Source organism: Dermacentor silvarum, chromosome 1 (genome assembly GCF_013339745.2).
Source record: "Dermacentor silvarum isolate Dsil-2018 chromosome 1, BIME_Dsil_1.4, whole genome shotgun sequence".
Lineage (NCBI taxonomy): Eukaryota > Metazoa > Arthropoda > Arachnida > Ixodida > Ixodidae > Dermacentor > Dermacentor silvarum.
This window is the reverse complement of record NC_051154.1, coordinates 312,724,428-312,750,030: the sequence shown is the minus strand read 5'-3', so window position 1 is coordinate 312,750,030 and position 25,603 is coordinate 312,724,428. Positions and strand designations below refer to the sequence as shown.

General features: G+C 45.0%; 1 protein-coding gene across 2 annotated transcripts in view; it reads right to left on the bottom strand.

Annotated features, from left to right (window-relative positions):
• The window catches only part of LOC119437298 (fibronectin-like), an 84,707-nt gene extending 78,631 nt beyond the window's left edge, over positions 1-6,076 (bottom strand). For both annotated transcript variants that reach the window (XM_037704355.2, XM_037704356.2), the window contains exons 1-2: positions 5,992-6,076; positions 4,174-4,227 (exon numbers count right to left, since the gene is read on the bottom strand). In XM_037704355.2, the coding sequence (XP_037560283.1) occupies positions 4,174-4,227; positions 5,992-5,998 (61 nt within the window). In that variant the 5' untranslated portion in view covers positions 5,999-6,076. The remainder of the gene's footprint in view (positions 1-4,173; positions 4,228-5,991) is intronic.
• Between the last annotated feature and the right edge of the window lie 19,527 nt (positions 6,077-25,603).

Sequence of the window (25,603 nt, the reverse complement as noted above, 5' to 3'; positions counted from 1 at the left end):
GGGTGCAGTGATAAAGGGCGCCCAGGGATGGCTGCTAAATTCATGCGTGCTGTCTTCCTTGCCGGGCTGTCTTTCCGAGCCCCTAGTGTTGCAGAGTTAAAAGACAGAGGTCATTGCAGATCACTGACAGAGGCCGCCTGTAGTGGACATAAAGATAGGCAGATAATGATGATGAATCTAACTTTCGGAGTTGCGGTGAATCGCGCGGCTGTACGAACCGTTCGCGACCGCTTCCGGCGATCTTCATAATGCTTGCGTTGTGAAAGCAAGTGTTCAAGGTCATCCAGTGAGGTATTTACAGGATTACATGGTCCGTGCATTACACTATGCTTCCTATTTTAATTTTAGGTGAATGTTTACTACAATTTATATGGCCCCTATAACTAACGTATAGACTCGTGTAAAGGCTGCACTTTTCTGTCGCAATTTTCACGGGCCTTTCATGGGGCCCGGCCATTTGACCTCGTTTTTCCTATACTAGTATGACATCCACCGTAAACCTCCGCGATGGCCTCCTCTCGACATCCAGTAGCGACGCGCGAAAGTACGCTGCGCGCGACAATTCGCTGTTAAACCCGATCAGAATCAGAGCACAAAACAAGATTGCTTCTTGGTTGGATGTTTTTTTTTAAATATTGGTGGTCAAGTTGGGGGTACGGCCCTTACACGGGTGCGATCCTTACACTGATTTACACGGTAAGAATCTTCCTTCGTGTAATTGTCTTCTACTTCGCTATCACTAATACTGCGTCGCCTTCCCGGCCAAACTCCACTCTTTTTTTTAGTACTGTGAGTCCGAGTATGAGCGCTGCTGCGCATGACTTCTAGACATCTATTTATTCTAATTTCGAGTGAATCTGGCTTGGCATCATTTCGGTTATGGAGTGTATTCTATATACAAAGTGTTTCTGCAAACACTTTAAAAAATTCTGAAAGTTTCCCTGGGGCAGATCGCACAATTCTAGTTCATGACATGACTTGCACAAAAAATTGAAATGCATAGTCAAATAATTAGCAAAATTAACCAATTCAGTTCTTAGCGAATGACCTTATGGCCCATGTTGCAATTTACAAATTCTAGCCATGGAGTTCGGATCCACTTGGAACTAATTCTAAGGCTGACACCAGTGTCATGATATTAATTCTCTAACTTTGCGGAGAAATGCATTTGTCTTCGAGTCACTTTCTTAACAAAACGTCGTTTTATGCATCGAAGCACAAAAGTATGAATAGATATGTAAATTATGGTTATGATGATCTGATTATGAGGCACGCCATAGTGGAGGACTCTGGAATAATTTAGCCCATGTGGGGTTCCTTAACCTGCACCTAAATAAAAGTATACGGGTGTTCTAGCATTTCGCCCCCATCGAAATGCAGCCGCCGTGGCCGTGATTTGATCCCGCGACCTCATGCTTAGCAAAGTCCAACACCATCGCCACTAAGCAACCGCGGCGGGTAAGCACAAAAGTAACTGGAACGCCAATGCATTTCTTGGCAATGTTCGGGAATTAATATCTCGAAACTGGTGCAATCCTGAGAGTCAGTTCCTAGTGCATCCGCCTTGTGAACTTCACCGCTACGATTTGTAAATTGCAACATGGGCCATAAGTAGTTATGTTAAAAACTTAATTGGTGAATTTTTGTTAATTAGTCGATTATGCATTTCAATTTTTGTGCAAGTAATGTCCGCCTCTGAGTAGACCATCTCATGAACTAGAATTGTGCTATCTGCACAGGCAACCTTTAAATATTTTTTGAAAGTGTGTGCTGAAACACCCCGCATTTATGGCCTCTGCATGCAAGAGGTGATGTTTCCATCCCTAATGCGTAAATGTTGCAAATTATTAGCTTCCTTTCATTTTTTGTCACCAGTCGTTAGCATTGCCTACTGGGGAGAGAATCAGTATTGAGACGCATATCGCTCGCGTGCTTTTCACACGCCGTTGGTAGAAGACTCTGCCGAAGGGGTCACTGAAGTCTGCATGTTTTTTTCAGGGTCAAAAAAGCAGGCAAAGTAATTTGAAGTGAGCTGAACATACATCAACATATTCGTTCTCTAGGTATAGGCTATCCATTTAGTTGGCTACCTCCTTCTCTTTAAAAAATATAATATACTTTGTCCTGTGTATATATTTAAATATATTGTGTCTGTGCATGGTGTTTGTTCTCAGCGGCAGTTTTAAAAAATGTTGAAGTGAGGAAACGCTGATGAGGTAGCCGCCGTTGGTGCTTCTAAGGCTCGTGTCCTCCTATTGTCAGGATTTGCCGAAATAATGCGAAAGTATAAATTAGAAGGCGTGCACTGCTGCGGCAACAATGATGCAGTAAGCTTGTAGCCAGCATAAGTGAAAATGTAGAGGCAAAGAGGTAGAAACCTCAAATTATGTGGGTAACAGAGCTCCAGCAATGACACTATACGGGCAAGGGGGGGGGGGGGGGCCCTGCCCCAGCGGGAAAACGCTGGAGGGGGCTCGAGCCCCGGAGCCCCCCCCCCCCCCCCCCCCAGTCTGTGCCTATGTCACACACTAAATTGGAGTTCGCCCTGACTGTCGTCACACACTAAACGCTTCCTTCGCTTTCATGGTCAAAACGTGTCCAATTGTTAGGTCCTCCTTCGAAAAAAAAATTAAACCTAGAGTACTTCAATCGGCTTTCCAAACTAACTACAACAGACAAGTATGTGAATATTTCATGATTGTCAAATTGAACGGTGTATAGTCGGGCATAAACTAAAGCGCTATAAAATGTTATTTATCTGTCTCTGCAGTGGCATTGATGATGGAGCGGTACCGCAAACTGTCAGAAATGATTTTAAAGCGAAGCTTTGTACCTCTACCAGCCAAGGGTTCTGTCATGTCCGTCGTTGTAATCAAGAAACGATCCCGACGAACCGCTAACAATTGCAGGTATAGCACTATAGCTTACTTGAATTCAGGCATTCAGCGTACAACTAAGCACTCGTTTTCGCAAGAAAAACCACAAAAACAAGCTTCAAAGTAATGAGCCAACATGATGGATGATAAGGGCTGCGGGCAAACAACGGAAACAGGCTCGGCGCGGTCCGTAAGATTAGATTGCAGCTGTTGCAAAGCCTATGCAGCTGCTTGAAAGAGGGTTGACGTCATTCGAAACCCTTCCAGCCTAGTAACTACTTCGGTTCATTTTCTAGACTACCCCACTATGGGTAGACCACGGAAAGTAAAGACGGCAGAAGAAGAGCGTGAATATAAGGCTCGGCGGAAAGAACAAAATCGTCTCGCTCAACAGCGTCGTAGGCAAAACCCTGCAGCTCTCGCACAAGATGCCGAACGTATGCGTCATGCCAGGCAGCAGGACCCAGCATATGCCGCTCGAGAAGCGGAACGTGTGCGTCAGGCCAGGCAGCAGGACCCAACATACGTCGTCAGAGATGCCGAACGCAAGAGGAGCGCCCGCCGCGAGGACGACGAGAGGCGTGAAGCGGAGAACGCTGCGAAATGGCGCAAGTACCACACTGATCATTGTGCCAAGTTCAAGGGAGCTAATTCTAAATTTAAGAAGAAATTTCTCGACGTAGAGTTTGGGTTTACTTGCTCCGTGTGCGATCGACTGTGGTTTCAACACGATCTAACGTGCATCGCAAACGTTAGGAATGCAGCGAAGAAGAAAAGTGCACTCGGCGTGTTATCGAGTAACTTCTCGGGAGCGGACGTTGCGAACTTTAAAGTGTGTGGTGCCTGCAAAGACTCGTTACTCGAAGGTAAAGTGCCTCAACTCTCCAAGACTAACGGATACGTATATCCTCCGATCCCCGCACATCTGCCTCCGCTAAACATAGTAGAGGAACGTCTGGTGGCACCTAGGATTCCGTTCATGTCAATCCGACGCCTCTCTCACGGAGGCGGACAGTTTGGGATAAAGGGCCAAGTCGTCAACGTTCCCATTGACGTACAAAATATCAAGTGCGCCGCAGTCACCGTGAGGGTGGCGTAAAAAGCTTCGCTTTCCAACCACCTTCACAGGGTGGATTGGCGGGCAATTTTTTACCCATTATTATGATTTGAGAACAGATAAGAAAATAAAACCTTCAGGCCTTGTTACATTAAAAAGCTAACACAATTCCTAATAATAATTGTTTGACCAGATTACATGGTAGCACATTTGGAAAACTTTCCCCAGGAATTTTCTTACCACACAGTTCGCTGTCTTCGTCGTCAGAATTCCTGTGGTAGCCATAATGATTGCCTGAGGAAAAAAGAATTTAGAAATGCAGATTAGTTACTACGAAACGATCGATCGAGCTATAGCGACATAGATGTTACTATAACGCTGCAACGAATTTCACACTTCAAGTAAACTGCGTCCAACATTTGCGAAAATTATTTCGCAGTTTAAGTGATAACGTAATGAAAAAAAGATAAAGATTCTAAAGTCCACTGACACGAAGTTGAAGAGGTCTGAAGCTAGGCGGGAGAGAAAATTACCTACCGCAAAGTACTTAGGCAGAGGGTGATCTGCAATAATTTGCCATTGAAAAGAATTCCCTGGGTTATTAGGACTCCAATCATGGTTCAAACCGCCTTTCATGAAAATGACGGCATGAAGTTCTTATTACAGTGGCTCCTTAGGGACCTAACGAAGTGTGTGTTTTTTAATAGCATAGTGATAACACGGAGCCGAATTCGCAAGGTTTTTCTTTCATCAGTGCGCTTTGCCAGCCTTCGTTAATAATATGCAGAGCATCAGGAGTGGCTGCTTCTATGAACATCTTTTTGCGTAACAACTTTTTATGAATACGGGCCACGTTTTTCAAGCTCCCATGACCATTTTTTACCTCTGGGCTTTTTCCTCCAACTCATTTTCATGCGCCGCTTTTCAAAGCCAACACATAAGATATGCCCAAGAAGGGTGTTCAATAAGTACCTATTATGGACTTGTGAAAGGATTGATTCTCTTCCCTAATTGAGAGCAGTATCAGTTCAAACATTTTTATAACAGTGCTAAACATATGGGAAGAAGAAGGGACAAGAGTTTCACTGCCTAGATGTGCTGTGACACTGAGGAATATTTTAGCATTGCGCTGTTCTGCCTGGTTTCCCAGAAAGCCGCGGTTTTGTCTGAAAGGCGAAGCATTGATAGCGACAGCAAGATATTAGGCGACCCTAGCAGAACCTTTTCTGCAACAAGAATTCTTGAAACCTGGCCGAATCCGTCGATAGCACAGAAAGCTGTTTTTGCGTTACTGCAGTTTTTGAGGAACACCGGCAATGACAGATTGTACTACTGCTGCGGGTCCTGCTGTGTTCGCGCAGTGCTCATCCTCTCCTTCTCTTCCTCTTTTCCGCTTTCTATTCCCTCTTTCCCCTACCCCCGGTGTGGAATAGCAAATCAGACTGTCGTCTGGTTGACCTCCTTGCCTTTCCTCTTGTTCTCGCTCTCTCTAGACAACTTCACGAAGTAAACTTCGTAGTTACATTCGCCGTATAAATTGGAGTAAACATTCGCTTACTAATCAAATTAACAAGCATGGTGTCACGCGCGCACAGGAGCTTACGAAAAGATCTCGAGCACGTGCGGCAGGGAGCGAACACACCATGCTGACTGCCGATTTAACGCGTCTCCGAAAGTTGCGATTACGCGACCTCCAACACTATAGGTGCGCATGAAGAGAGCGCACATAAAGCCACCTGCCATCTCGGCTCGCCTTTAACCATTGAACCTGTCGCAGGCTGGCTTCAAGACAGGGCGCGCGAGTAACGTATGCGCACAGCTGCGCGGACAGTCATGCGCAGTCACGGCAGGGCTAGAAGAGAAAACGCGCGCTTACCTGCCTCGACCCCCCCCCCTCTCCCTTCGCCCTTGCGTGCGTTTGATTGCATGATCTCCAACATTTGGCGGGCGGCAAAACGGTGCGCATTAAAAAGACAAATAGCACACTTCTAGCACCGTAGTGCGTTCCTGGTGTTGGACGGGGTGTGAAATTCGACCAAGAACAAATTGCCTACTTACGGTACATCCCGTAACAGTCGTCAACACCATTGCATATATTGATGCTTGGAACGAAATTTTCACTCCCACTGCACTTGATCTCCTTCTCTTCGTCTCTTGCGAGACAGCGCATGTCTCTTGATGAAGGCCGGACCCCGGCCGAAACGTCAGTAAAGTCTTGTTATGTTTTTCCTACGTGCTTCTATTTTTTGAACTACTTCTGTGCCGGCTCCGGTTACTCTTTACTTCACTGATATATATATATATATATATATATATATATATATATATCTTTGGAGCTCGCGATGTTGCGTGGCAATCCTTAAAAAGTTGGGCACTTCGGATGTTGAAGGAAGTGGGAAGGCTACTTTTGTAAATTATTATCAATAGCATGATTTTTATGCGTGCGCCTAATGACTTCTTTATTTATAGTAAGTTTACTGAGTATGAAAACGATAAACAGAGAGAACGCTCACGTTTCGGCTTCTGGCTTAACGTACATCACGTTGCGTTTGATTTAGGAGAGGGCACAAAATGAAAATTTTAAACAAATTATTCAGAACCTATTATGCGAATAATAATGAATATATTGGACTTGTGGATTTGTGTTGTACGTGAACTGAAAATTAATGATGGTGATTTTTGTACCTATACATCAAAGAAAGGAATCATGCGCTTTGAATTGACATTTGCTTGTGTAATATCGCATCATGGACGCCGTCCTTTCGTGGACATATAATGCCAAAAATATTAAATTCACTCAGGCGCAATTGCAAGTACAGGTGCAGTACGCGTATTCATTTGTTCATTTGCCCCACTGGCTAGAAGTGCAAGCACGTCATAGGCGGATTTTGCTCTGAGACGCGCGCAGTTGCCGTATGGCATGTATATTCGTTACACTGCACGTCAATTTGTTGTTCCTTCGAAGTTGCTGTTGAGCAAACGGAGCGGGCACCTCGGTGCTGACTCTTTCTTGATTTTCTTCAGATCACCTCAAGTGAATAATTACGACAAAAGGAACTGATGTGAATAAGGCATTAGTCAATGAATGAGTAGATTGATCGATCAACCACCTAGACGTGCGCAAACTATGGTTTGTGTATATATATGCTGTGGGGCACACGAAAACTCTGACAAGAACTTGTGCAAGCGAAACATTTTGGAATAATTAACACGGACCACTACCCGGGATTATCCGCGAGGAGGTATGTGCCACCGAAATAAATGCGTGGTTGGTTTCCAGCGCGAGCGCTGCGGAGGCAGAGGAACTAGCGATATCGTTAGCCATCACGACGAGACCACACAGCGAGTGCGTCATAGTTCTGACGGACTCTCAGACCGCATACAAAAATTTTTCCAGGGCCAAAATTTCAAGGGGCGCACGTCGCTTTCTGAATGGAGCACACCAACTCCCGCCATACATACAAATCATGTGGACTCCGGGGCATGAGTCCTTACGCGGCAATCAGCAGACACACACCTACGCCCGAGCGCATGCACACCGGGAGGGCCGCGCCGATCGCGCACTTCCATCCCGAACCCATACCATTAACCTACACGCACATCCTACAACACTATCGCCTTTCACGAAGAACACTACCACCGCCTCACAATGCTCTGACGCGAGAGGAAGCCGTAATATGGTGAAAACTCCAAACACATATCCCCATTTTAATCTCTACAACGCCATAAAACCTGCGCTGTATTCCTATAAATGCCCACACTGCGATCAATGCGCAACGCTTTACCACATGGTATGGGCTTGTGCAAACACACCACCGCTCTCACCCATAACACGCCCCACCACATGGCAATGGGAGGCAGCGCTGTCCAGCTCCGACTCGACGGACCAGGTCTACCTGGTCAACCGAGCGAGGAGGGCAGCTAAGGCCGCTGGACTCCTGGACTGAGGGGACCACCCACTACAGAGCGGAGGAGCTACCTACGCTCGTGTGCTCTTTTGCATAAAATTTATTATTTTCTCTCTCTCTCTCTATGTGCCACTGAAATTCGTTTAGAACCAGATATTTAAACGTAAGTACGACGGCATGGAAAATTCGAATTTCTCGCCACAGATAAGCGCAGCGCCATCTCTGAAGTTGTTATGGAAACACATTTGTTGCACTGATGAGGGCGTTTGACAGATGGCGGCTGCAACGATCAGATATGCTCTTGCAGCCCACTTAGAGTGTGTGCCCGCTGTAGTGAGGGCACGGGGCAATTAAAACAACCGCCAGACTCTAAGGCGGAGCCTTCTTAGCGTGAATGTACAGAAACCTCGATTTATGTTTTTAATCTCCCTAGAGATATAGCGTGTGTAGCTGTCGTTGGCTCCAGGAGGGAATAACTTGTCTAGAACCGAACGCGGTTTTCCAATATGAGGAATGTTTTCGGAAGCTTCAAAAAATAAAAAAATGAAGTAAATTAGAGAGAAAGAGCAATGAAAATGAAATGGACGAAGAAAAGCAGATGGGAAAAATAAATGTGAAACGAGTTACAATAGAGGTAAAATGATAATTTCAACGTAGAGAAGAATAACGCGCAAGGCGGCGCGTCTCCCTCGAGATAGCTCGCGGTGAAACAAAAGTTGAAAAATTTATGCCCGCCGCACCGCGCACTTCGAACGCAGCGGGCCAACTTATTCTTAATTTTCGTAGTCTGTGCATGCCTTAAGGCGGGCAATTCTTCGTAGCAGCACGGGTCAATTACTCTCTCCCGCGGGATGCCCCGCCGCTTCAAACACCACACCCCTGCAGGGTGCCCAACACACCACCGTATCTCCGCACGCACGCACACGCACACAGACGCAAGCACACACACACAAGCACACACACAAAAGCACGCACACGCACGCTTTTATCTGTCTGCTGATTTTGTATCGTGCAATGTAGTGCGAACTGCAGCGGGTGCCTCGTGAGCCAGTGATGCTTTTGTGTGGAGCGTATAAATGTTGGTCACTATATACCGCGGTTATAATTTCGAATATCGCTTACTTTCTTCATGTTTATCAGGTTTGACAGTTAAGTGGATTCTACCTAATCGCTTGAGCTAGACACTTTCATGCTTTGTCGTTTATTTAAGTCCTTTGATACTTGGGAGCACTTACCTACTGGCTGTCTTGGTGCCTTACCCCCCACTTCAGTTGCTGCATCTGAAATCAGCCTAGTTAAGGTTTCATTCATTACCTCATTGTTATCATCGTCTTCCTGTTCTAAAGCTCCATATTTGTTCATGAGCATCAGCCTGAATTCGTCTGCTTTTACTTTTACTGCGTCTAGGTTGGACTGTTTCTTCTTGACTAATTTTGTTATCTCTCTCATCTCTCTCTTACAATTGAGAAATCCTAGACCTCACTAACCTACGGTCACTGCACTTTACGCGACCTAACACTTCTACAACCTGCACTATGGTGGGATGGGCAGAGAGTATGAAATCTCCTTCGTTCCTTGTTTCTCCATTAGGGCTTTTCCATGTCCACTTCCTGTTAGTGTGCTTCCTGATTAAGGTATTCATTCTTCGGAGCCTATACCTTTCCGCGAATTCTACCAACATCTCCCCTCTAGTGTTCCTAAAATCGATGCCGTAGTTTGCACTTGCTTGTTCGCCAGCCTGCTTTTCCCCCACTTTTGCATTTAAGTCGCCCATGACTGCCGTATACTTAGTTTACAACTTTCTCATCGGTAATTCAACATCTTCATAAAACTGTTCTATTTCTTCATCAACCCGCCGTGGTGGCGTAGTGCCTAAGGCATTGCGCTACTAAGCCCGAAGAGGCAGGTTTGAATATCCGCCCCGTCAAGGTGACACCATCTACTTCGATCTCTCGAAGGCCTTCGATAAAGCAGACCATGGTCTGTAGGAGCTTAAGATAGAAAGTTATGTTGTCTGCCCGATTGTTTGTAAATGGCTTTCGAACTACTTCTCATCCAGGAAACAGTACGTGCTTATTAACAGTTCTTTATCCGAATCCTAATTTTCGTCTTCATGTTTGCATCAGAGTTCAATTTGGGGCCCATTGCTGTTCCTTGCATTTATAAATGATTTTAAAAGGTTGAGTTATGTTTAGAAATATATGACTGTTTGCTGATCATCTGAAGTTGTTTGAGTATATCACCTTTTGAAGACTGCGTCAAACTTCAAAATTACGTTTTGAACATTCTCAATTGGTGCATGAGAAACCATTTTTCTTAGACAAACAAAAGAAGAAAGTTATTACTTTGCCGTGCCAGAAAGTGACATTACACTTTATTCACTCATTGGAGAGTACGCAAATTTCGAGAGTTGATGTGGTTCGGGATCTGGGTGTGCTCATTGACTGCCAGCTTTTCTTCAATAGGAATGTCCCTATATCAAATTACGTGACGTGAAGATGGCAAGAGCCAGCGGAGCCCTGGACTAGGGGCCCTGACCATTAGCGATGCCCCATTGGGGCAAGACAAAACTTTATCTTTGCAATAAAGTCTATCTATCTATCTATCTATCTATCTATCTATCTAATAGGAATGTCGCATCTATTTCACACTTGTTTTAAACTAGTCGGAATTATGTCTCGTCTAATGCGGCGTCTTCGGACACCTGATGCCTTACTCCGCCTTTTTTTGTTCGCTGATAGACCTCGTCTAGAATTCGCCTCTATTATTTGGAACAACCTGAGAGTCCGATGTGATGAGCAAATTCCGGTAACACAGAAACGTCTTGTTCGAATTGTGTACGATAGACACTTTTCATCGAAAGGCCTACTTTGACTACTACTAATGTGTCAATGATTGGAAACATTGTACGTTCAGCTACAGGAGGCAGTGTAGTGACCTAATTTTTCTGCACAAAATTATTCAAGGAGGTATTGATGTGTGTGACCCACTTTGCGGCATTAACTTCGGTGTTACAGTGAGACTGACCTGACATTTTGAGCCCTTTCCTTACCAGAAGCAAAAGAAAGGTTCGACTTGACAACGAGTACTTATTTCTTTTCGGGCACCGCGCAGTTTTAAGAAGTTTCATAGATTGCCTGAATGATTGGCGCTTACCATATATATATATATATATATATATGGGGTGGAAGTTTTTGTCTAAATCTCTGCTTGTCTTTATTGACTTGTTGACGTCCGATTGTACCCTTTTTACTGTGCACCATATATGTAACCATAGTAATGTGTTTGCCACATAATAACGACGTATGTGTGTATTTCTACTACGGAACGACGCAACACACCAAGAAATGAGAGGCGAAAAAACGTATGCATGCATGTATGTATGTATGCATGTACGAATGAATCAAAGTATGCATGTATGTATGTATGTATGCATGCATGCATATATGTATGTATGATTGTATGTATGTATGTATGTATGTATGTATGTATGTATGTATGTATGTATGTATGTAAAGCAGTCGCGCAGCATTTTAATCGGCCAGGTGACAATTTTGACGAACTTAAACTTACCTCCGTATTCAGAAATGCATCTTAAGTTGAAACCCATGCCTGACTTGATTTAAATGGCACCTGTCGTGAAGGCGCCGGAGGAAACGCAATGAGCGTCCTGGGCCCCGTTCACTCCGGGCGTCACTTAGATCAAGTCAAGCATGGGCTTCAAGTTAAGAGGCATTTCTGAATACGGGGCTTCATCTACAGTTGTACTTTCGTTCTCCCAACGTCAGAAAGTATAGGAAATCATTTCATCCACAATTGCATACACTCTAATGAAAAGGGCCGGTATTTTGTAGCGATGCCTTTCCTATGCTAATGCCTTTTCGTGCTTTTCGCGCTTGGTCAGTGGTCAGAGCGACGGTCCGCTCACGTTATCGACGGGATCAGCCGGCCGTGAGCGGTGAATGATAAGACTAGTATAGAATAAAGCATAATGCATCGCTACAAAATACTGGCCCAGGTATAAATGTTAGAATGGTACTTGTGTTTTCAATGGTGTAACACATGTTTTCAATGGTACACATGTTTCTGGTGTAACGCTTCACTGCTGTAACGAATAGTTACACCAGTGATGCGAATATAACCGTAGCCCTTAACTTCTTGCGGTCTTGCACCTGCTTTAACAACATTTGATCATTTCCGCCACCCCGATTTGTGACGTCATTAAATTATTTTCCACTAATTTATCATCTTACGCGATTTAATTTTATTGTTCTGAGTTTATTTATGCATATTTAGTCTATCTGGCTCCTATCTGACTTATCTGTATTCTAAACCTTACTTTGAACCGCACGCGTCTCGATACAACTCATTTTCTTTCATGTGTTTTTATTTTATGTCGTTTTTTATTGTTCTTCTTTGAAATGTCCGAATAGTACATCTTCTTAGATCCTGTTTTCTAGGAAGAGTGGCCCTGTTGTGCTGACGGCGCCCGCTTGCACGTGGGGATTCGTTTCACTTCTGGTCATACCTGCTCTTTAAAAGAACCAACTGCAGTACTCCTACTTGTTCCCTCATTATAGCAAATAAATCCCCCTTCCCTGCTCTTCTTTCTTGATCCTTTTCTTGCTATCTGTCATTACAGCAAGAAATACATGGTAAAATCAGCGATGGCTAAATCTCATCTCACACCGAGGACAAAGTATTAACAATGTTTCGTCGTTATTACGGAGATAAGCTGCTTATTTTGGCATTGCTTGGCATAGAGCGACGGCACAAAGCTGAAATAGTTTATTATTATTTTTTATTTCCACCTAGCAGATGGCGACACAGCATTAACATGGTTGGTGCACTGGCAATGCAAAACGCTCGAAAATCACAATTATTCACTGCACCAACAAATTTTATTCTATGGTCTAGCAAGGTACGCGATGACTTTATCCTAAAACAGTCATAACTCGGCATGTTCACCAAAGGAATGCTGAGAGATAGCGCAAGCGCGGAGTTATAACTTTCTAGCTAATAATTCTCCATTATTTTTTGTTTATACTTTGCACGCGCGTAACCTTTGCAACAGCGGCGATCTGTGAGTTCGTAAATTTGCCCACTGATCCTGTATTTTTTACGGTTATTATCTCATTTTTATCAACGTAAGCGTCGCTTCAATTTCAATAAATGTTAACTGCAAATGTGTCGGTATTCTGGAAATTCCCTTTGAATTTCGTTTAAGTTGAGTTTCAGCTCGATTTCATTGTTCAGTGCCTAAGGTGTGACACATGTGGTGTTGCAGATAGCGTACTAAAATCCATAAACTCGATTAGACGAAATATTAATTTCTACCAGTGCGCGATTATACAAACTTTGTAACACGAATGAAGTAGTTTTTATTAGTGTCTAATAAGATGGGAAAATTTGATATGCTATTTTTTCGAATATTTTTAGAGGCCTTTAGGATTCTGCAGCCTCGAACAAGCAAGGTCTCCTGCTAGTAATCGCTCCCTTAGGGTCGTTTTACATACGCACCGACTGGGCGTAATAACCTCGATTATTTCACAAACCTCTCTTCCGGTTGCAGCAGTACTTTCCACTGCAGGGAATTTTTGTAGCTGTTTACACCAAGCAGTTAGTGAACTAGCCTTCGAGTTAAATTCATGCATGCTAGATTTGAGGTGCCATTTTAGAACTACCTAGCTGACACTCGATTGTTTACACGATACGCACCTGGCACACAAGCAGCTTATTTGCTTCTTGCGCGAAATATTGTAGAAATATAGCTAGGCTGGTTGCGCGCCGCAAGAAATGGCTCTTACCTGTCAGTGCTGCACAAAGCAGCATGGCCTGGTACGTGCTAACAGGCATCTTGTGGAATCGTCCTGTCGCTAACCGAGAGAAAATGCCCTGTGCTCTCGCAACGTTCGCTCGAAACGAGCACGATGCTACCACTGGCTCACTGGGCTATGGCTTCACTCCTTGGAATGAGAGAGGGGCTGTTTGGTGGGGGATACCGAAACCATACGTTCCACGGTCGCCGGCGGAAGGGTGGAAGTGGGGAAGGCGACGAGAGGACAAGTGGTGTGGCCACAGACACCAGATAAGGTGACGCTTCCAGCCGTTCGCTTGAAAGACGACGCTTCGCTTCGTGTACGACACGGACGTACAAAAAGGAAGATAAAAAGACCGGCTTCAACATACGCGGCAGGTCAGTCGCTTGGCTGTATTCATTCTCATGTGTCCTTAGGTGAAAGGAAGGTCAAATGGTTAGTTACTCCCCTTATCACCAAGAGTGGGGTCTGAAGCATATGAACCGTCGAGGCAAGTCAAGGGGCCCGGCAACGCATAGGGAGATACTTCATGCGCTTTTTTTTTTGCTTTCGCAAAGCTTTCCTATTACTCTTTTTTTCTTTTTTTCTTTTTTTTTTGCAATGTGTATTTATACCTCAAGTTGATCAATTACTCAGGTGACTGGGAATAAGGGTAACGTGAAACAAAGAACAACTGGACGACGAGACAAACGAGGAATAAGGTCCTTGTTTGTCTTGTCATTCAGTAGTTCTCTTGCTTCGCGCTACCACTCTCAACAGTAATCATGACATACCAACTGGCCTAAACCGCTCTTTTTTATGAATAATCAGCTTGGAAATTGCATTTTTATTAGACTACTTTTTTGGTAGTATATTTGCGAACGAACATAACACGAGTAATTCCGATGTCCTGCTTTTCTTCTTTAAAATTGACTTATACTTGATAGCGCATGAAAAGGGACGAGGCACGGATGGACGACGCGGACACAGCGAAATTTAAAATGTAGTCGACTAATACAATCGTGTCACTTAGACAGTTTGAAACTTGGCTGCTACGAACATTAAAAGGGCAAATTTACTATATTATCATTGGTACACTGCTTGCGTTTCTATGGATTTATTCGTTTACAGTTTTAGTACAGACTCTTTACAGCGTTGCCACATTGGCGCTGTAATCTTTCGACACGCGACCACGCCTCCATCGCTTGTCTTATCTACCTACTTCTGACCTCCTCTTCTCGATAGCAGGCGATATGCGCTGGGTCAGTTCCGAAAACCGCGGTTTTCGCTCGCTGGGTTGTATCCCCCTCCACACAAATCCCTCCCCCGCGAAGACGCTGTCGCCTGGCATCAACTTCAGACTAACACTTTCACACACCTAAGCCTATATCACGCGGTACACCTCGCCCTCTATCCCTATAAATGCCCCCAGTGCTGGGCGTACGCATCGCTGTAGCATACTACCTGAGAATACCCCAACACAACGGCACTCCCCCCATTCTCAACTCCAGATTCGAACAATGTGAGGCCGTGCGGTCCAGTTCGGACCTGCGTGATCAGCAACAGCTGGTTGGTGGACCCGGCAGGCGGCTAAATCCGGAGTCCTAGAATAAGGTACCCCCCCCCCCCCCTGTAGTGGGATGTAGGCTGCAAGACGGAAGAAACAAGTAAATCTCAATCTTTTTCTTTGCATTAATGTTGATACCTCCTCTTTGTTTCTGGATGTTCTTTCACAGTTCACCAGAATGTGAGAGCGCTGTTGATAATTCTCATAGAACATCGTTTCAACCATGATAACACATCATTATTACTCCATGTGATTCATGTGCACCCTGTGAATTGGTAGTAGAGGGTACTACAATAAGGTCAAATGGCCCTGACCGCACTCACCCACTGAAGTGCCTGGCATGGAACAATTGTGCGAGGGCGCTGCGAGCGAACGGGATTGGTGTGGAGACGCGCTCCGCGGCACATTTAACGTACTTTCTGTGCGGGGGCTCAGGCCGATTGCACATGTACGCTCTTAAAAAATATGCTTTATTTCAACTGCAAATTAATATTTACACCATTTTGCCACGTATATATATTTGAGGCATAGATTACACAACACGACATTTTCCTTTTTGCTGTCGTTGCGAAGTGCGTATTTTGCTAGCGAGTGGGCGTTCGTAGCGCGGGCGCCCTGTTTTTCTTGTATAAAGTTTGTACAGCACATTTCTTTAATGTGTTAGTTTGTTTTGGTGCGCCCTTGGCTCTTGTCGGCCATTACCTATTGTAGTTTTATCCCGGTGAACTGTTGTCCTTAACAGTGTTTTTTAAAAGTCCCACGTAATTTTGTCCTAGCAGCCACCGATCTGCAACATGAAGCTACGTAAAAAACTTTTATCGCGTTGTTTCACGCCCACTTGTTTCACGCCCACCATGAAGACCATACCTTTCTTCATGGTGGTGCCGTGAAATGTACCGCATCTACCGGAAAGCGTATATCATCATCATCAGCCGCAGCAGCAGCAGCCAAAACACACAGCACACAAGAGAAGACAACGGGACAGAGCGTGTGTTTTTGCGCCTTAATATAGGTATAATGAACAGATACCAACTTGCGCAGGATGATGTCCTCTTTAACCTTTGCTGCTATTTGCGCAACTATCTCTATTTCCGGGGAGGTTGTTAACCGGAAACACGTATGGTGTACGAATTCAACCTTATACTTTGTACCACTAGTACTGCTGTAAGCTATCCGACACGGGCGCGCCTCAAAGCAGGCAAGGTCTAACAGCAACAGTAACAAAGTAGGCGTGTGCAAACTTTCGGGGCTTGAAATAAAACGAGTCGAAGCTCACCGCTTAAAGGATATTGCCTATGTACTGAGACCGAATCGGGGAAACTGGGAAGTAAAGACCGATATAACCTCCATGGCTAGTCTGGCGATCTCCTTCAACGTGCCAGCAGGTGAAATGATGTAGAAGCATATAAGTCTCATCGAATGGTATTTGCTACTCAGATCGCATTAGATTCCAGAATTCGCTATTAAAGTTTATAGAACACTGGTTTCTGCTCGAATGTAACGCGTAACACCACTTTGAAGTCTTGAGGGCGAGTGACCGATGCAAGTGCAGACTGTTCCGAATGATTCTGCTGCTAGATAGTCGGGACTGTTGCGCAGAGGCGCATCAGTTCCTGAGCGAATTAACGCGCGGGGTTGATAACTTCTGCATAACAAGTTGCTAGCTGTAATTGAATATATACGCCTTGTTTTGGGGCAACCTGTAAATTTGCTAAATCACTTCAGGCAAGGGAATGTATTTTTTGGGCAGTATCACCACGTTTGCATCCCATTCAAACTGAATGGTTCATGGGGTAGCACGCTTATCTCCTTCAACGAACACAGCACATATTCATATATCTCTACATGTATGTAAATCATGCCGTTCCTAATTGCTTCATTGTACTGTGTGTGTGTAAAGCATGCCGTGTCTAATTACTTCATTATACTGTCGTTATGATACTGCACCGGATAACTGAAAGTGGCCGCTTTTAATTGACAAGTTGCTCAGTTGAGTGAACGTGAAGTTGGGAATAGCATTACATGCAGATATGAAATATAAGATAAACATAACCTGTTTCTTGGGGGAAAATCAGAGTCTATAATAATTTCATTTTGTTTATAACGCTCAAAAAAGGAAAACCCGACGGACCCAGCTACCTTACTTTTCTTATATAATATATAAACAAATTCTGGCGTTCTACGTGGCTAAACCACGGTATTATTATGAGGCACCCGGTTTATTTTTAACCACATGGGGTTCTTTAACGTGCACCTAAATATGAGTATACGAGTGTTTTTCTATTTCGCATCCATTGAATTCCGCAGCCTGGATTGAATCTGCGAACTCGAGTTTAGCAGCGCAACGCTTATAAGCTACCGCGCCGACATTAAGAAAAATTAGGCATGGACTGGAAAAGAAAAAAATTAACAGGGCTTACGGGCCAAAGATAAGTATATAAACTAGTGAAGTAAAGCTATTTTCGGTGCCCAAGTTGCGACCGCACTAAAACACCCCGTACCAATTACTGCGCATTGGGTTACGCGTGAAAGACACAAACATGAACGGAATGTTGCGCTCATCTTTTTTTAAGTACACAAAAAATATGCGCCGGATGTGGCATATATGTTTCATTTCTTTAAAGCAGTTTACGTTTAGCTTTTACGTAAAATCTAATAGTTCTAATATTTGTGAAGCCGCTCAAGTGTGCACAGTATCTCGATGGATATGTTGTCAGTTAATCTCTAGCTGTTACAATCGGTCACTCTGTAAGCAGAAGAGACTGGAGGAGCAGCGAACGCAGCGAGCAGCGGTCAAAGGTATATATCATAGGCGGAAGTGTGCTCACAGGATTATTCTGTGTGTCTTTTTATTTTTTTTTCTAATAATTTTTTAATGCATGGGTTGCCACCCGGCACATTATAGTTAATAAATGCGTGCAGGTACTCTTCAAAAAGACGCTGCAATAGCTGCTAGTGGGAATTCTTGAACATAATTACTTCTAGTCAACAAACATAAAGACCCAGAAAGTGAATATGAAAACCAGGCCGCGGTAGCAAAATTTGTAAAAGCATCGCACGTGTAATGCGAAGACGTTGGATCGTATCACACCAGCGGCCAGTTGTTTTGTCATCTATTGTCATCCATTTTCATTCGTTTATAATTTCTTTACTTCAAATATGAACTACGAATTATTTCCCCTGTAATGTCCTTCGTTCGTTGTTGGTTGGCTTCTGATAATTTGACTAATAAAAATCGGGTCCCTCAATTTCCTTTCTTCTCGTTCACGTATACAGCCGAACCCGGATATATCGAATCTGAAGGGGATCACAAAAAAGTTCGATATATAGGTAATTCGATACATCAAATAAAATTTTATGCAAAAACTTTGAAGGGGATTTTACAGCTGTTCCACATACACAATAATTCGTTATATGAGGCTTCGATTTATATATCCGGGTTCTACTGTATATATAACGGTACACAGCAACCACGTCAAACCCGGAAGGGTAGGGCAAGGAAGTTTCGCTTTAAAAAAAAGCTTTTTTTTCTAAGACGACTGCGTAGAATATGTCCTTATTCGTGTGTGTAACGTACAACATCCTGTTTTATAGTTTGGTAGGAATTACCCAGAGAGCCAGGTGTTACAGTGATTGTTAATGATGGAGAATGGGGCATCAGCTGCCGGTGGCGCCGTAATTGTCTCGCTCAAGCTGGATACCTGAATTTTCCCACAACGGAGCACTAATCAGCACTCGGTGTTCCCAGAAAGCCTCCCATCTAAATACTTAGCAAGGACACCGGTGGTGAGGTTATGTGATTTGACGAGAACCAGCGAATTCGGCGTGCCGTCGCCAATGGCCACCAGTTATGGGAAATTCGGAGTGCTGCTGCTTGATGGAATACTGTTGATGTACCTATTGGCGCTGGATCAAGGGAAATCGAGTCAAGGGAAAAAATAAAAGACAGTGTGAAATGTACATCGGTTAGCAGTGCTGCGTAGGAGTACTACTAATACTGCTCTCGATAGTTCCAGCCAGAGCTAAGTTGTCTTCTACAGAAGGTACAAGTGGGCCACCCTAGTCTTCATCCACTCGAGCACCTAAACCGAACACTTGCGATAGGGTGGTGCCCTCTGCTGGCTGAAAAGAGTTATAGAATGGAGAATGGAGAGTGCAGAATGACATCGGGCTCAACTCTCTTCGTCTGATTAGCGCAGCGCTCCGATACTAGACAACTTGGGCGTTCGACACCCAGTCATTTCTACTGTACTGTGGAAGGTACAGCTTCTCTTCTCGAAGTTTGTAGCAGGCCCATGACTTGGGCCTGCTACCGACTAGAGAGACTAAGGAGTAGGAGGAAGAAAGCACCCACAAACTGCCGTTTATGAGACCTTTATTCCTCCTACTCCTTAGTCTCTCTAGTCGGTATTCTCTGGCTGAGTTGTCTTGCGTGCAGTGCTTCGGCGATGAATTGCGGACTATGCCTTTCCTGTTGGCATACAAGATTGTTTTTTTCATAGCGTTTCCTCGTCAGCACAGTGCTTTGGAGACATACTTTTACACTCTACACAAAACCTCCACCGTGCGTTAGGAACGTCGCACACAAGCTTCTGTCCAACTTGTGTCGTGGAGCGTTCGTCGTTCCTTCCGTCGCAAAGCCGCAGTGTGACTTTTATACACATGCGCAAGATTGTGATCACGTATTCCTAAACTAGAGATATCTGTTAATCGGGCGCTGGGGCACATCTGGAGTACTTCATTTCGCAAAGGCGGGTGGGCTTGAAAAGCCATGAAAATATTGCGGTGCGTTTCAGATGCTTGGATCGTTGTACACGTAATATCCTCCATGTGACACTGCCTCCACAGTCACTTGTCCAGGACAACCCAAAGGCTTGGCAAGACAACCCACGGCTTGGCTGTAGCGTGGTCAGGTTTTCGTTGGCTGCGCTCTAACCAAGCCGTCAGACAGTGTTCACCATTCAGGGCCAAAGTTTTGCTTCTCCTGAAGCTGGACCGCATGACGCGTTTTCCGCGAGCGCAAAACGCGACGCGCGGCGAACGCCCGCGTTGCCGCCGACACGCGAGCACCCGGACGAAAAAATGGAGCGGTGCTTTCGCGCCACGTTTTCCGGATTGCCCGACAACTTAACTCCCAACGACATGAATTGTCTCTGTTACCGCATATATAATATGCCCTTTGCATTACACAACATAACAATAAAAATAACCTTCGTGTAATTAAACATCGACAAAAGTGGCCGTTTGACACCGGTATAAGACAAATTTAAGCACTCTGCGAGAAAACTAGTCGGCAAATACACTTCGCAACGATCTGGAAAAATCGTGTCATATGGAAGATGTATGCAGACCCTGTGGCCACCAAAACATTGTCTCTGCGTTCACACGCACCCTGCGCGGGCCGGCGCATAAAGTTAATAACTTCAACAGTGTGGTGCTGCATCGAACTCACCCATCTTGAAGCGTTGTCTATGTGCTTGGGCAGCAAGAGAATGCAAAAACTAACGTGTCAACTTCATCAGCGCAGCCTAGCTCCACTGCTAGAGTTCGGGAACCGTAATGTGCTAACTGTGCGTGGCGTAGAAACGCGCTAGATGAGCCCGCGCAAGTAAGAACGTAAAAAACGATATTCGCATGGGTACGCGGACAATGGCATCATTCTTGCACGAATAGTAGTAACGAAAAAAATAAATTATTCGCACAGTCGATCAAGTGAAATACTTACGTGCGTGCAGTGACCGCTTCGCTGACCACTAAGCGCTTTTCACTCACGGTCAGTAGTGGTTTACAGTCATATGCACATGTATTTATACGACAATTGTTAAGACTCGACATTATTATGAACGTACCACAGTGAGACGGTGTAAGGGAAACAAGAAAAAGAGCAGAGATGGCCCCAGCGCTGCAATATTATAGGCTTATTTCGCTTCAGAGATAGCGCACACGAACAATTCTTGCCGTACGCCATATCTTCAATACAAACTTCGCGCACGATCTACGTTAAGGTTCACCGTCAGCGAAGCTTGTTTCAAATTGAGACATTCGAATGAAAGCCGTTCCAGGTAAACAAACGTAAAAAATAGGTAAACAAATATATCTTTATAACAAGTCCTGTTATAATCCCTATTGGGATTGACAGTATGTATAAATAAATAAATAGTAAATACTAAAAATAAAAATCTAGCACCTGGGCTGTATCAGTTGCGCTGGCATCTGTGATCACTGTCGTGCGTCGGTTCGTTGCAGGTACTGCGCTGCTCAATCGCCACGCTTATGCTTGGACATTTGGTTATAAGCACCCTGCACTGCACCAGATCCAATAAATTTTGCAGGATTCAGCTGTTCAGTTGCGTCGGAAGCGTATGGAGTAACCACCGCATATCTACCAACCACTGACACGCGTCGCCGGGCCGCCGGAGCCTGGTTCCAAGCATTGCCAGACAGCTACGTACGCGCCTGCTTTCGCTAAATGAGGCAACTCTCAACCGCGAAACGTAATGGTGATCAGATTCAATCGACGACAAGGTCACATGTGCCGAGCAATAACAATGAAATATACGGCTGATTAGCACGCCAGGTCTCGACGAAGCAGACGCGGCCTCCGCCGCTACCGACGACAAAGCACCACATCCACTGGCTGGGCTTGCTGTCGCCATGGCACACCACACTGAGCGCTCACGCGAGCACGTGAAACATGTAACAAGTCAAGCGGCACAAGACAAGCGAAGCGGAAGAAAACAATCGAAATAATGGGCGGCGAAGATCACACAACCGAAGTGCGGTCGGCCTGCTCTCGCAAGGCTCGCAGTCCAAAATGGTGGCAAAAATGTTCTGACGCTAGACGTCACCCGTGTCGGGCAATGGCGCCTTTTGGGAGCACACGGTAATACGACAAATGAGGCAGTGCATGGAGACATGGGTTGGGCCTCTTTTGAAGTCAGAGAAGCACAAAGTAAAATTAGTTTTGAAGAAAGGCTCAGGAACATGGATGAAAATAAATGGGCGGCTAAAGTGCACAAGTATCTCTACATGAAAAGCGTGGACACAGAATGGAGGAAGAGGTCAAGGAAGTTGGCAACCAAGTACAGGATAATCGAAACTTTAAATAGACAACCAGGGGTCATCAGAAAGAAAGTGAGAGAAATAGAGACCGTGAATTGGATGCAAAGAATGGAAACGAAAAGGACAATGGAGATTTACAAGAATGAGAAGAAAGAAATTAGAAGGGAAAATCTGTACGATAACACAAAGGGCAGTGCCTTGCTATTTGAGGCTCGAGCCGGTTGCCTAAGGACGAAAACATATCGGAACAAATATTCGGAACTAGATGAGACATGTGTATGCTGCAGTAAAGATCCAGAGACCACTCAGCACATCCTAATGGAATGCGACGGGATCAACCCAGCGAGAACCGTAGGTAACGTGCAACTCCCAGAAGCGCTTGGGTTTAAAGTGGAAGGAAACATAAACAGATCAGCCGTAGAGATCAACAAGAGACGATTAGAGTACTGGTGGAAAAAAAGCAGGGAAAAGATGGATACGACCTGATCTCTTAAAATCATAGGCAGTGGTACAAGCTAAATTTTTGAAAAAGGTATACAAAAATGCGAGATAAAGAACATGTGTAGTATACCTGATTAAATCAAGCAGGCTAGGTGACTATTTGTCGCCACCCCGTTTCAAAGGGGATGCCAATAAATCATCATCATCATCATCATCATCATCATCATCGGCGCTACTCAAACGTCGGTTTGTGAAAAGGTCTGTTGACCCTTTTCGTGGAACAGTTTTTTTTTTAGAGAAACGATATGGCGCTCACGGCGGCGCGCCATACCTCGCATCAGCGACCGCGCACGAATACGAAACCATTACCGCTTCTACTTTGTTTCTGTGCGATCAGCTGTCGGAAATGCAACTGAGTTTTCGCTAACACACTGTGCTCCAATCATGCTAGATTGAATCATGTGGATTGAAGACGTGTGCCGTAGTTGGCTGCAAAAATAGTGACTGGCATGTTAAGGAATAGAATGAATCTGTGTGGCGAAGTTCGAGGACCGCTGCTGCAACTTTCCGAACGTGTTACCGGCACTTCGTGATGTACGGCTTTCCTCGAGGATACAGAAATTTGCTCATCCGCCAGCCTTGTATCGCTACCCTTCAAAGAAAGGGCTTCATCCCCAGAACGTCGGCAAGATTGAGTACCACTCGTTAAACACTGACAAAGGGAGTAGCGCGCTTCCTGTCAGAGTAAGTTTCGCGCACGTTATCTATACACATCTGTCTCAAATGGCAGGAAACGTTACGCCCACTCTATTGCCGACGTATCCAGAATAAGTGAATGGGCGCACATTTGAATATATGGGCACTGCATACGCACAATAAATAACGGACTACACCTATGGCGCACGAATGGTCGAAGCTGAATGTTTCGTGACGGTCAACAAGAGTAAGCGAGTTGCTAGCTGTAATATATATTTGCTACAAGGTATTAAAAAGTACAAAACAGCTACGTTCAAGTCTTGTGCGCAGCAAGAACACATCAATCGGAACTTAGCACACCCGCGAGCGATTAGGCAGAAAATAATCAGATAGTGGCCGCACTGAAGAACTTCACTGAGTCAGAAATTGACAAGCCACTGCTTCAAATTATTTGCCGAATAAAGAACACAGAGCAAAACATACTAATCCTGACTAAATTCATAATCGGAAAGCTTGGATAGCTTGAAATACATATTTAACCCCGCTTTTAGAACAAGCACTATATACGCTGCTTGCGCCGTTTGGACATAGCTTAATCGTATCTGAAAGCGCTTTTGCATGTTCTCTGAAGCTGTGATCAACGCTTCGTGTCGTCCACCTAGTCACCGTCTACGATATCTCCGAAAACAGAGGTTTTCTAAGCCACGCCGGCGTCATACACTTCCATTGTAAACAAGGAGGCAACGGAGGCAGTTGAGGCAAGCAATGGACGCGTCACCACGTGATCAAACATGGCAGCGCCCACGGGATCGCCGCGAAAAGGGTACATGCAGTAACTCTAGAGATGCGCGGAGAGCAGGGCCATTTGGTATTTGGTGGCGAAACCAAAAAACCAAAATGCCACGTGACTGCACTCTGGACTCTGATTGGCCGACGCCCACGCGACGCGCTGCGCGAGCCGTTTTTTTTTTTCTTCTGCGAGTATAAGCGCGTGGCGTCGCGATTTCGTTATGGATCCTGCTGGGCACGCGGCAGAATGACGCGCGCGTCCCACCGTCCGCGCGTCAAACGCGCCTGAAATCGCGCCATGCGGTTCCGGCTTGAGACGTGGCACGAGAAGTTAACGTTTGTTGCCTGGCTTTAATCAATTAGTGCAGTCGTGAATTATTCAGAGACCAGATCCGAACCAGCAACAAAAAAAATTAGTACTGGATATCGACGCAGGCCAGAGCTTCTATTTTAAGCGCAGTGACTTGAGTATTTTGGCAAAGCAAAAGCACAAGTAAAACACGTAACGTAGAGATGTCAGGCGCTGCAGCATCCTGCACACACCCATGTGATTCGTAAAGCGACACTCGAAGGCAACGCTTGCATGAATGGCGGCTGGCGGGGTACGGTGTCACGACGCGACGTTGGCGATGGAGTTTCCCAGGAGCTGGCTCGGCGATCAGTTTGCACCACAGAAACAGACTGCCTGAGGTGTCGTCATCGGCCTACTCTTACAACGTTCCCGACGCGTCTGCGTTTCTACATCCGTCACGCTGCACGCGTAAAGCACGCACGAACGCACGCACGCACGCACGCACTGATAGCCACGATTGTTCGGATTCCCTTGGCGGTCACCTTCAGCGAGGGATAATTCGATCATACAAGAAACAACAGCCAGTACATTCACACGCCGAATGCTTCGGCCATACAGATGATCACGTTCAGTGCCGACTATACAAACACGAATAAAAGAAAATGCACGCATGTTTGCGCAACGGCCCTTCAAGCAGGGATGTTTAGGGGATGTTTGTGACATTTTTCTATTAGAAAGGGGCAATTTTCTGACAGGCTCATATGATGACTTTGAGAACGGAATGTCTGGCACACATAACAGTCTTCCAGACCTCACGCAACTTTATAATGCAGGTTAAAGCCCCGGAAGCACGTTTCCTAAAGGACATAGCTTGCCCGTTGAACCGAGTATCTCAGATTAGATTCCACAGAACATGGCAAGGCACACCACTTTTAGTGCCACCATTCACATCCGCCACAAAGAAATCGAACAGCTTGGGGCAGCGAACTCAAACAAATAGTTCAAGGAATCCGCTATATTTAAAGTTATGAACACCTTAATAATTGTGCAAACAAAATTATGTACCTGTAGCGGCATTTGCAAGCAATTCCAGCCAAACTTTAAGGCATTGAGCAGG